This window comes from Heloderma suspectum, chromosome 1, assembly GCF_057233095.1.
Source record: "Heloderma suspectum isolate Gila_16-S chromosome 1, 16-S_ref, whole genome shotgun sequence".
Classification (NCBI taxonomy): Eukaryota; Metazoa; Chordata; class Lepidosauria; order Squamata; family Helodermatidae; genus Heloderma; species Heloderma suspectum.
In genome coordinates, this window is record NC_139458.1 from 394,441,752 (window position 1) to 394,454,415 (window position 12,664).

The 12,664-nt window shown below is 42.3% G+C and overlaps 1 protein-coding gene across 4 annotated transcripts in view; it reads left to right on the top strand.

Moving 5' to 3' along the window:
* SUSD4 (sushi domain containing 4) overlaps positions 1 to 12,664 on the top strand; it is a 154,368-nt gene that overhangs the window by 107,349 nt on the left and 34,355 nt on the right. For 2 of the 4 annotated variants that reach the window (XR_014786925.1, XM_084828728.1), the window contains exons 4-5: positions 8,584 to 8,763; positions 11,155 to 11,343. The exons of the other annotated variants lie outside the window; for them this stretch is intronic. Coding sequence is in view for 1 of the 2 variants with exons in the window: in XM_084828728.1 (XP_084684854.1) it covers positions 8,584 to 8,763; positions 11,155 to 11,343 (369 nt within the window). In the remaining variant the exon portion in view is untranslated. The remainder of the gene's footprint in view (positions 1 to 8,583; positions 8,764 to 11,154; positions 11,344 to 12,664) is intronic. 4 annotated transcript variants of the gene reach the window in all.

Consider the following 12,664-nt stretch of genomic DNA (forward strand, 5'->3'; position numbering starts at 1 on the left):
GAGCTTACTGGAGAAAGGAAAGGGATGCAAATCTAACAAATAATAAGCAAATAGATAAACCAGACATGATTCAGGAAGAAATAAGAAAAATCAGTTGATGCCCTTTTTAACACAGGTCATGGTGCAAGTCTCTCTTTTGGAGGTGTGTGATTTTAAAAAAATATAGAACAAATAAATCATTTGATTCACCTTCTTGCCATTAGACAAAATCTTCATCGTTATATGTCCTTGTGATAACAAGTAAGAGGCTAAGTTTAGCTGGGATTGCAGACTTAGTCATATTTTGCACCTGAAGTGAAAAGTCAAAACCCCTCTTCCTGTCCTTTTTTTAAAATGATACATTCAGGTATGCTGTAGGCAGATAAACAAATCTGTCTTCAGCTGCCAGCATCGTCTTGCTTTATAAGTCTGGCCTGACTGCCTGAATGGTCTATTTAAAGGACTCCTGATTCTTTTGTGACTTCGTTCCAGTGAGACTGGACAAAAGCGTGGGTACACCCATTTTAAAATATGAGATTGCTTTCATAGAATGAATGTGGTGATCTCCTGGAATAGAAAGCTTGTGAGGGAGCTTGGAAATAGGCATGTAGCATTTGTATTTGGAACAGCAGTACTTTTCTCTGGGTTCTGTGATGTTAAGTGGTTACTTTATTACAAATAGATTGTAGAGTGTAATCTTTATGCTTCAGGGAAATAGTCTTTATATTGTTTTCAGAGGCTTCTAATTTCAGTTGAGATTTATGGTTTTTTTCAACTGCTTGAAAATTTTTCTCATAAAAACATCATTTTCCCCATATTTTTATATAACCAGTGAACCTGTTACGGTTTTCAAAATAGCTCAAGGGTTTATGACTATCCCAAATTCAGTATGTCCAGGAAGAGGTAGCCTTCCTGTCACAGAGAAATAGAGAACCTTGGACAGTATCCAATCCTGCTGCATGCAAGTGGAACCCTCTGCTAGTACAACGGGCAGCTTGTGGTTCTAAAAGCAACCTGAAAAGAGGGAAAATACAAATTTCCAGAACAGGGCAGGTCAGGAGAGCTTGCAGAAGGGAGCTCCGTTGGTCTGCACCCATCCAAAAATAAGTTTCTGCTTGTTTCTGGGGTTGCTTTTTGGACTGCTAGCTTTCTGTGCAGGAGTGGCGGGTGAGTGTCCTGTTTGTGCAACAGATTGAGCGGGAGCACAGCCCCTTGCACCTAGGTGGACACTCCAAAGTGTGTGATACCATAAATGAAGGCTCTTCTCTTTACCATATTACCCATAGATATTACCTGTTACTATTGTAGTGCAGTTTCTATGTTTGTATAAAAACAGATACATTTATTTTCTCCCATAAATGTTTCTAATTTGCATTGCCTTCTGTGGGAGGAAGCAAAGGGGCTTCAGTTAATGAGTAGCATCATTGAAGGGTGTGCATGTTCCCTACAGTTCTCATCAGAAACCCTGCATCACCAAGGGGCGAGAACTGAAGTAGCTTTTCATGATGTTGTTCAGAAATAGATGTCATATTCAACAAATCACTGCTTTATATACATTTTTGTATGCTTTTATATAATGTACTTCTAATCATGCAATTGGCACACATGCTGTTTTATTACTAATCTATAGGATACATGTAGAGTTTGGACTATGCTGACCTCTTTGCCTTGAATATCTTTTTGTGTGGCAATGTGTGATTGACTCTAATGTAAATTGCAAAGTAAAAAAGGAATGAGTAAACTAATCCACAGTAATATGGAGTACAATGAAAACTAGCAATGTGGAAACAAAACCATAAATATGCAAACACTTCATTTAATGCCAGTCCTGATGCAAAGAGCTAAAGAGGGTTTTGAATTGTCTGATTCTGTGTTGGGTGCACAGAGGTTTGGAGGTGACTGGGGATGTGACTACAGCCTTTCAAGTTATTTATAAATTATTTAAAAGTGTATTGCATTAAAAAAAATTATTATGAGCTTTCCGTTAGTCTAGTACTGTGACAGATAAGCGTGGTCTGTGAACAATAAAGGAATTGGCTTGTCACCAAACTAAGCTCTTGCAGTAACTAAAATGAGCTTTATAGGCTTAGCTGACCACTTCCTCACTGCTAGCTGCACAGAAAGGGGGAAATGCCAGAGACTCATGAACTCACAATGCAAATGTTTCTAAATGTTTTCTTGCTAGGACAACAGTTTCAAACACTTTCAAACACAACCCTTCATAAATATACTATGAGGCAAAAGGATTGGAACTCATTCCTCTGTACCTTCTGAGAGCCAACCATTGTCCTAATATCATAGGCCATGAAACAGAAGGGTGCGCAGCGTCCGTGATCTACGCATGCACAGTGGCAGTACCAGAGTTGAAGGGGCCTGGGCAAGATGCCCTCTTTACCCACACACTTCTAGGTGCTCCACACCTACCGCCACCCAGTGCTCTTTCTCTTTCTTTCTGCTCTTTCTTATCCCCCCACTCCAGGTGCTCACTCTCCTGCTCACCTTCCCCCCTCCCTTACCAGGCAGTGCTACCTTCTGTTTCTCTTTATTTCTTTTATGTTTGGGAAGTGTTCAAGTGTGCTGGGAGAATGGGTACCTAAATGGCAAATTGTATTGGCCCCAGGAGCATGGCCAAGTCATTTATAGTGTTAGAGAGGCCTAGAGATCCATAATGCTTGCGTAAGTTCATTATTGGTGCAATTCCCTTGTTAGTAAGCCTCTGAGCATGTGAAGACGATTCAAAGGGCTGATAACAGCCTGCTCAGCGCATTCCTTACTAATGAGTAGAAAGCCTTAGCAGGCCATGCCTGAGAAGTGAAGCTCTGCGTTTATGCTGAGCTGCAGGTGGCTGTGCTTGAGAACCAAACACCTCTGGCCTATGCTGTGAATGGACACTTGGGGGCGCTTGCTAGTGTTGTGCTGCCTCATTGCCAACCTGTATTGTATAAAACCCATTGTGCCCAATGGCTCGGGGTTCAGAGAAGCTGTCTGATCCAACCATTGGGTACACCTGTGTGCTGTAAGTTACCCAATAAAGTCTCCTTGTAAGTAAACTTTGAGTCTGATTTATCACTGTCTTGGCACTTCAGCGCCCACTGCGGGGGTGATACACAAATGCAGTTCGTATGGAAATGTAAAGTGATGCACGCTGGGGCAAAAAATCCCAAGTTCAACCTGATGGGATCTGAGCTAGCAGTGACTGATCAAGAAAGAGATCTTGGGGTTGCGGTGAACAGCTCAATGAAAATGTCAGCAGCATGGGCTGCCTTTACACTAAAGAAAAAACCCGTTGTGGAACCTTTCAGCGTTTACAGGTGGCTCCCAGACAGTGACCATATGATTGCTGAGGGGGGAAGTTTTTAATTTTCAAGGTTCCATAGAGATCAATGAAACAGCGCCATCTAGCAGCTGTTTTAATAATGTAACAATCCAATTTAAATAGATAGTTCATTATTTCTGGATCTTTTTGAGATGGAATAACCAGGAAATACTCTGGATGTGCCCTGAAGGTTGACGACGTCATGAAAAGGACCTGCAAACTTCCGTGAGTGAGTAATCTCAATAGCAGGATAAAAGCTCCGTGTAAAGAAGCCCGCAGTGTGTAGCTGCTGTAACAAAGGCAAACTCCATGTTAGGCATAATTAGGAAAGGAATTGGGACTAAAACTGCCAATACCAGACTTCTCTTTTATGGTGCAACCACACTTAGAATACTGTGTATAGTTCTGGTCACTACATCTAAAAAAATATATTGTAGAGCTGGAAAAAGTGCAGAAAAGGACAGCTAAAATTATCAAGGGGCTGGAGCATCTCCCCTATGAGGGAAGGTTACAACAACTGGAATTCTTTAGCTTAGAAAAAAGGAGGGTAAGGGGGGACATGATAGATGTCTAGAAAATTATGCATGGTGTGGAGAATGTGGATAGGGTGACATTTTTCTCCCTCGGATAGGGCGACATTTTTCTCCCTCTCTCATAATACTGGAACCCAGGGTCATCCCATGAAGTTGTTTGGTGGGAGATTCAGGACAGATAAAAAGAAGTACTTTCTTCACACAGCACATAGATAAACTATGGAATTCGCTTCCACAAAACATAGTGACGGCCACCAGTTGGGATAGTTAGACAAATTCTTGGAGGAGAAGGCTATCAACGGCTGCTGGTCCTGATGCCTCTGTGCTACCTCCAGTACCAGAGGCAGTGAGCCCATATACTTCAGTTGCTGGAGAACATGGGTGGGAGGGTGCTGTTGTACTTGTGTCCTGCTTGTGGGTTTCCCGTTGACAGCTGGTTGGCCACTGTGTGAACAGAATGCTGGACTAGATGGACCCTTGGTCTGATCCAGCATGGCTCTTCTTATGTTCTTAGGTGCTGCAGAGCAAACCTGCAGTTGTGCCTGGCATAGAGATGTGAAGGCCTGGGAAAAATGGAAAAATTAAGAAAAACTGGTTTTTTTTTCTGAGGACCATTCTTGTTTTTTTCTGGAAAATTGAACAGCTTTGGATTATGAAATACTTTCTTTTAGAATTTCAGGCAAAGTGTTTATATATCCCCTAAAGTGAATTCTAAAAACTATGTAATAAGACTTTTGTAGAAAGGCTATAGATATAAAATGTATGCAAACAATGAAGCCATGGAGAAAAATATGTTTTAATCCTCTCTGTAAGATTCCCAGCATAGTTAGTTCTTCCATTCCTCATTAAAATGATTGAACTAAAGTATATTTTACTTAGAAACATTTATGCTGATTTCCACAATATGTGAGTAGAGTCCCATTGGGCATTCTTGATAGTAAATGTGCATTCTTGACAGCTTGGGTTTTGTTCTATAGAGTCCTGTGTTTCTGAAGATGTAGCAGTCATTTTAATGTAGTTCTACTCTATTCAGACAGTAATTACAAATTTACTGAGTTTACTTTTAAACATTTTAAAATATAATGATAGTTTTATAAGTAAGCTAAGGGTGCAATCCTATGCGTGTTTAGACATAAAAAAGTCCTACAACTCCCAGCATTCCCCAGCCAGCCATGCTGGCTGGGGCATGCTGGGAGTTGTAGGAGTTTTTTTTTTTTGTCTAAACACACATAGGATTGCACCCTATATCGTACATAAAATAACATAAGGAATAGAAAGGCTGCTTTATGTTCCTAAAGCAGCCCTCCCCAACCTGGTGCCCTCCGGATGTTTTGGACCAAAGTGCCCAGCATTCCTGACCATTGGCCATGCTGCCTGAGGCTGATGGGAGCTGAAGTCCAAAAAGCTGGAGGGCATCAGGTTGGGGAAGGCTATCTTAAAGCAACAAAGTTACCTTAGATCTGTAAAGAGTGCTAAAAAAAATAAGTATTGCTTATTTTTCTATTTTTCCAAAATTTCCCATTCTTCTGGGGAAAAAAACCTTTTTTCCCATGGTCTCAAAATTTCTGGAAATTTTACATCTCTAGCCTGGCATCTTGATTTCTCCAGAGTGCCTCTGGGCTCATGTTTCGACTAGGGATGTACGAAAGTCACTTACCTTTTCGCAGGGGTGATTCGCAGTGGGGGGGAGGCGCTTCGCTTCTCCCCCCGAAGTTCAGGCGAGGGGGGGGAGGCGTCCCGCCTCACCCAGCCGAAATTCAGGCCGGGGGGGAAGCGCCCCACCTCGCCTGGCCGAAATTCAGGCCGGGGAGAAGCACCCCGTCTCCCCGGCCGCGAAAGAAAAAGTAAAAACAAACAAAAAAACCCCCGTGATAGGCTACGTAACGATTAACGTAGCCTATCACGGCTAGATTTCCAAAGTCAGCCGTGATAGGTTACGTTAATCATCACGTAGCCTATCACGGGTGACTGTGGGGGGGGGAAGCGTGTATGCAAATGGCGGCGGCCCATGGGCGCCGCCATTTGCATTCCTTATTTTGGCACGTCTAGTCTATGTAAACATTTACGTAGACTACGGCGAAAATAAGGGAACGCTATTTGCGTTGCCCTTATTTTCGCCGTAGTCTACGTAAATGTTTACGTAGACTAGACGTGCCAAAATAAGGAACGCAAATGGCGGCGCCCATGGGCCGCCGCCATTTGTGTACGCGCTTTTTCCTCCCCCCCCCCCAAAGTTAGCCGTGATAGGCTACGTGACGATTTGGAAATCTAGCCGTGATAGGCTATGTAAATCGTCACGTAGCCTATCACGGGGTTTTGTTGTTGTTGTTGTTGTTTTATTTTTTTTATTTTGTAATGGCGGCAGCCGGTCGGGAGACCGGCCCCTGCCCCCGACGAAATGCCGCCGAAACGCCGCCAGGACCCGCCGCCGGGAGGGACATTCGCTGAAGGTAAGTCCCATCCCGGGGGGGGGGGCGGCGGGCCGGTGGAGAATTTCCCCAACACTTTCGGGGGGCTGAATGCCTCGGCGCTCAGCCTCCCGAAGATTCGTGGAGAAATTCTCCGCCATCCATAGTCTCGACACCTAGAGGCCCTCTGGAGAAATGAATATGCTGGGTGCAACTGCAGCTTCCTCTGTAGTGTGCCTAACCTTTTCTGAAAGTTAAAAGAAAGGGGTGGGGGGAGGGAGGGGAGAGAGAGAGAGAGAGAGAGATTCTGCTGCCTGGTAAGGTCATTATTGCAAGTGGACTGGCTGATTGGGTGGTGACAATTATCATCTCTTCTTTAGATGAGAACTCTATTCCATCCTGCATAAAAATGGCAGTATTCTGTTCTTTGTTTAAAAAGTCATCTTTGGATTCCACTGTTCTGAATAATTATTAGCCAGTGTCAAACTTTGTTTGGTAGTAAGGTGTTTGAATGCACTGAAGCAACTCAACTCCAAGAATTCCTGGATGAAACTGATTATATGGACCCATTTCAGTATGGCTTCAGATCTGCGTCTGAGACAGAAACAGCCTTGGTTGCTCTGTTAAATTATCTTTATCAGGAGCTAGACAGGGGGAGTGTGTCCTAGTTGGTTCTGCTGCACCTCTCAGCAGTTTCCTATGCCACCACCATGGTATCCTTCTGGGCTGTCTTACTGGGATGGGGGAAGAACTGTATTGAGGTGGCTCCAGACCTTCCTTGCAGGTAGCTTTCAGAATGTAGTTCTGGGGGATTTATGCTCAGCCCTTTGGTCTATGGGATCCTATAGAGTTTGACTTTGATTCCTGCACTTTTCAACATCTATATGAAACCACTAGGAGAGATCATCCAAGGATAGGGAGTGGATTTTCATCAGTGTGCTGATGATACTCTAGATCGCCTTTCCATCACATATTAGGAAAGCTGTGGAGGTTCTGAATTACCGTTTGGAGTCTGTGATGGGCTGGATGAGGGTAAACTAACTGAAAATAAATCCAGACAATACAGAGGTGCTGCTGGTTAGGAAGCCTATCAGTTCAGGGACCTATTCTGTGGTTGCACTCCCCTTAAAAAAATCAGATTCATAGCTTGGGAATACTCCTTGACCTGGCATGTAATTAGAAGTTCAAATGTTGCCTGTGACCTGCAGTGCTTTTATCCAGCATTAGTTGGTGCATCAGTTGCATCCATTCCTGGCAGAGTCAGGCCTGGCCATGGTCCTACATGCATTCGTTACATCCAATTTGGCTACTTTAATATGCTCTGTTTGGTGCTGCCCCTGACAACTACGTGGAAACATCAACTAGAGCAGAATTCTGCTGCTAGAATTTTGAGTGGGGTAAAGTGCTGAGCTCTTGTGAGCCCTTTATTGTATCAGCTGTGCTTGTTGGCAGTTCATTTCTGAGTGCAATTCAAGGTGCTGGTTATTACCTTTAAAGCCCTTAATGGCTTGGGACCAGACTACACCAAGGACCATTCCCTCCCCTGTGAACCTGCCTGTCCTTTAAGATCAGCTGTTGCACTGCTCCTGTGTGTGCCATTGCCTTCAGAGACACAGTTGGTGGCAACACACAGTTGGGCTTTCTTGTGGTATCACCCTCATATGTTGAACTCCCTGCCCCAAGAGGTTAGGTCATCTTGCTCTTTATCTGTGTTCTGCCAGCAATTGAAGATATTTTTCTTTAAAAAGTGCTTGATTCTGTTGCTTATTTTCATTTATTGATTGTTAGTTTTGACTCTTTGTGTTTTTGCCTCTGTTGATTTTAGGTTTTTATAAATGCGTTTTAATGAATGGTTATTGGTGTGTGTGTGTGTGTGTGTGCGCGTGCGCGCGTGTGTGTATAGTAAGCTGCTTTGAGTTACTCCTTTTGGGGGAGGGGAAAAGCCAGGTATAAATTTTTCATAATAAAAATAAAAGTAATGATAAAAATAGTCTGCATTTAATGGCTTTCTCATGAGAGCTCTAAGATTTGGAACAATGAGGGCTTGCTTGTAATTGACCTGATGCTGATGACCAGCATCAAAATTGAGTAGGGTGCAATCCTATATATGTCTAGACAGAAAAAAAAGTCCCATAACTCCCAGCATTCCCCAGCCAGCCATGCTGGCTGGGGCATGCTGGGAGTTGTGGGACTTTCTTCTGTCTAAACATGCATAGGATTGTGTCCCTAGTCATAAAGGTTTACAGATTTTCTAATAATAGCTGGTATTGCGGGTTGACTTTGCATAAGAGCTTTTTCACTTAGTTGACCAATTTTTATAATTTTACTTATAATTTTCTTTATGAAGCCACAGATTGTCTTGCTCCAATTGTTGAAGATGCAGAGGTTTATAACAAGACATACAGGACTGGAGATAAGTTAATTATCAGCTGTCATGAAGGATTCCAGATCCGTTATCCTGATTTAGACAACATGGTTTCAGTATGTCAAGACGATGGAACATGGGATAATCTACCCATTTGCCAAGGTTTAGTACACCAGAACATCCTATTTTATAGATCTCACGCATTGTACTAGTGTAACATGTTTATTGTGGTTTACAACTGAAAGAGATAATGTAATGGTTACCTATAGTTAGTAGTACAATAGTACCTTTGCAGAAGGCCTTTTTCAGTGAAGATGGGCAAAATGCATTTCTGTGACTAAGAAAAGCTCAAAAGTCTATTCAGTCAACTTATTGCTTGCTTCAGTTGAGTGACAAAATTAAATTTTCACAGCTTTATTTATTAACCCAAGTAGTTAAGAGGTCAAGATTATTCTATTAAAATAATAGTTCCTTACTAAATCTAGAATTAGTTCTGTGTATGCCAGAGTGCTTGAAAATCTCTACAAAGGGACTTGGAGGCTCACCTGGCTGCCTCCCAGTTTTCATTCTGTTATCGCATAGAAACCTTTTTGTGTCAAAAGGCTTTTTCAGGAGGCTAGTAATGTTTCTGATGTCTGTCAGCCTAACTAGATATTTATTTATGGACGATGCATGCCTTTTGCATCTCCCCTGTAATACCCAGTAAAGAAATGTATTGGTATGAAGTCTTCATGTTCAGTGTTTCATTGCCCTCGCTCCAGTTCATTGACCATTGCTTGCATGGGGGTGGGAAAACACTGACTCTGATGACATCACATTGTGCTTTTCTTTTACTAGACATTACTGGGGAGATGTGTGTTGGAGGTAGTTATATGTCCCCTGTAATGTCTAGTTAGGCCTTGTGTACCTATGGCTTAGCTATAGAAGCTGTATTTTTATTTGTGGACAGTTCTTTTTTTTTTTCCTTAGGATTTCAACTTTTAGAAGCTTTGATTTTTTTTAAAAAAATAATTGTATGGTGCATATTGTGTTTTCATGCTATAAGCTGCTTTGGCTGTATATGCAGACGATGAGACAAAAATATTTAAAGAGGCTGGAAGAGCAAGTAAGGAAAATATAAGCCTAAATCCTGTTCTCAGTCTCTCCTCCAGGTGGGAAATAACAAGCAATGCTTTAATCTTGTTCTTTTCCTAGGAAGAGAGAGAGAGAGAGAGAGAGAGTGTGTGTGTGTGTGTGTGTGTGTGTGGCATCACATGACTACTTCAGATATTCTACTTTTATTGGGTACACATTACAGATCTGTGTCCTATACTTCCTACAGGGAGAAAAATGTTTACTCTCTAGGCTCTTGATCCACCACAGGGACTTTAAGAGTTTTAGTATAGGGGGAAAATTATTAAGGGGCCATCAGAGGTTTATAAAATCATCAATGGTGTAAAGTCCACAACTCTCATCATTCCTCACTATTGACTGTGCTGGCTAGGGCTTATAGGGGTTGTAGGCCACATGTTTCCTACCCCTGGTATATGATTACTGAGTTACAATTCATTTGTAGTTATCTGCACAATCTTAGAGATATTGCCTGACTTGGCAGGGCTTGTTACATATAAGGAGTATCCGTGGAGTGTACAACCGCAGAATAAAATCAGAGCAAAAAAATAAAATTTGTATACTGCTCCCCATCCAGCTGCACTGCAAGGCCTAAATAACTTTACTTTTAAAAAGTTTTTAGAATTGAACAACTAAAAAGCCTGGGATGATAAAAAGGTCTTCATCTGACACCAAAAAGACAACAGCTATTGTACTTCTTGTGTTCACCGCTCCAGAATCTGTTTTGGATGGGGAGCGATATACAAATGTTGTAAATAAATAAATAAACCAACAATGTAGATGCCAGGTGAGCCTCTCTGAGGAGGGAATTAACTGTAGTGTTCAGCATGGGGTGGTAGGAGTGAAATGTTCTGTCCACGAGGAAGTTCTCCTGCTCACATTCATTTCAATAGTGCAGGAGAAGGCCCTCCTGCAGAATTGTGGCCAGATAGAAAAGCCCTTGCTCTCTGCAGTTACCCACTAACTTCGAAAAATTCTTGATGTGGATATCCAGAATGTTGCAACTTGCTATAATTGGCCAATATTCCTTTCTGATATGCATCTTAACAGCAGTGATGATAATATATTGGGTTTTACACATTTGAAGGGAAGGAACAATTATTTGTATAAGTGTCAGTCTGCTTTCTAGTAACAAAAAGAGAAAAAAGACAAGGGGCAAAGAACGTAGAAAAGAAAACTGTGCAATTTTAAAATAATCCTATGCTGAATTTACAGGCACTGTTTTGTACTTTTCCACAATTGCATGTTGAGCAATTAGGAGCTGTGATCTGACAGAGTGGGTGGGGAGAAGTGTGTGAATCTGAGAGTTTGTCAGATGAGGGGAGTGGCGTTCACTGTGTGGGGAAGAAGGGAATATATATTTTAGCTTGATAGCTGTAATTAGGATGTTTTAAAAAATAAGTGCCTCATAATAAAAGATACCTCCTTTTTCTTAATTTGCAGGTTGCCTGAGGCCATTGGTTCTTCCTCATAGTTACATTAACATATCTGAGTTCGACTCTTCCTTCCCAGTAGGATCAATTATATATTTTCAGTGCTTTCCTGGATATAAACTAGAGGGAACAGAATTCCTTGAGTGCATGTATAACCTTATCTGGTCAGATAGCCCACCTAGGTGCCTTGATGTGGAAGGTAAAACATCTATATTTTTAAAACCCTGTTTCTTCACAGCTAAGATTCAATATATTTTTATTTGGGTTAACGACTTTCCACTTGACCTATCGTTAGAGTCTCCTCAAAATAAATAAGCAATATTTGTTGTCTTACTGTAGAATCCTGTACATGTCTATTCAGAAGTAAATTCCATTGAATTCAATGTGACTTACTCCTAGGAAAGTGGGTATAACTTGAACTGGACAGCCCTTCAAATAGAGGACACCTTCAAAATAGAGGTCAGTCCTCTGGCAGCCCTTCAGATACAGGACAGTTCTCTGTAAAAGAGGACACATGGCCACCCTACCCTTCACAGCCTTGACACCATAGCTGAAAAAGTCCTTCCTTGTGTGCCTCTTTTAGAGGTGAGGAGACAGAGAGCATGGCTCTCTGAGTGCATTGGTAGGTTCATTTGTAAAGAGGCTATGAGAAGTGCTCTGCTGGATCAGACCAAAGATCCTGCTTTCTGCAGTGGCCAACCAGATGCCTCCGAGAAGCCCACAAGCAGGGCCTGAAAGCAATAGCTCCTTCCCAGCTATTGCAGCCCAGTAGCTGGTATCTGGTCCCAGACTATTTAGAGTCTTGGAGGTCAAGGCCAGCACTCTGTATTGCACACAGAAATGGAATGGTACACAATGGAGATAACATGGCACCGCAGTAATATGCTCTGAGCACACCAAGTAACAATTTTGACCTAGCTGCTCATTCTAGAAACCATTCTCATGGTCTCCTGCCTGCATTCTGAAGTGCTGCAGTTCCAGGGAGGCTGTACACCACCTGATTATTCTGAATGTGAAAATTGGCTCTTAACGGTCTTGAATGCGTTTATATCATCTGCACATTTTCTCAGTTCAGCTGGATTCTTACTTTGTTCTCCCCAGATCAAAATATATTAAAGCACATGACCAGCTACCAGTTTCTGGGTTGCCTCATTGGAAACTTTTTTCTACTGTGAGTTGCCATTCCATGACAGGGTTGGCAAAAAGCAGTGACTTGAATGATAATATTAATGCAGTTATTATGAGGTACAAACAAATGCCCTTAAAATACACTGGGTTTTTTTTGCAACTTAGAGAGCAATCCTATGGCCACTAGACAATGTCTAGAGGGCCATAGGATTTTTCAGTTTCTGGGAACAGAGCTCAGAGCCAGTGTTCCAAGCTTGGTTCCCAGAAACTGCCTTCCCCTCCCCACTGCCTCATAGGCAGCATGATTCTCACTGGTCTCTGCATTTGGAAATGGAGCGCAGAGAAGGTGAAAAGGGGGCGCTTCCAGGGGTGGGGAGGGGAGGAGACCACGG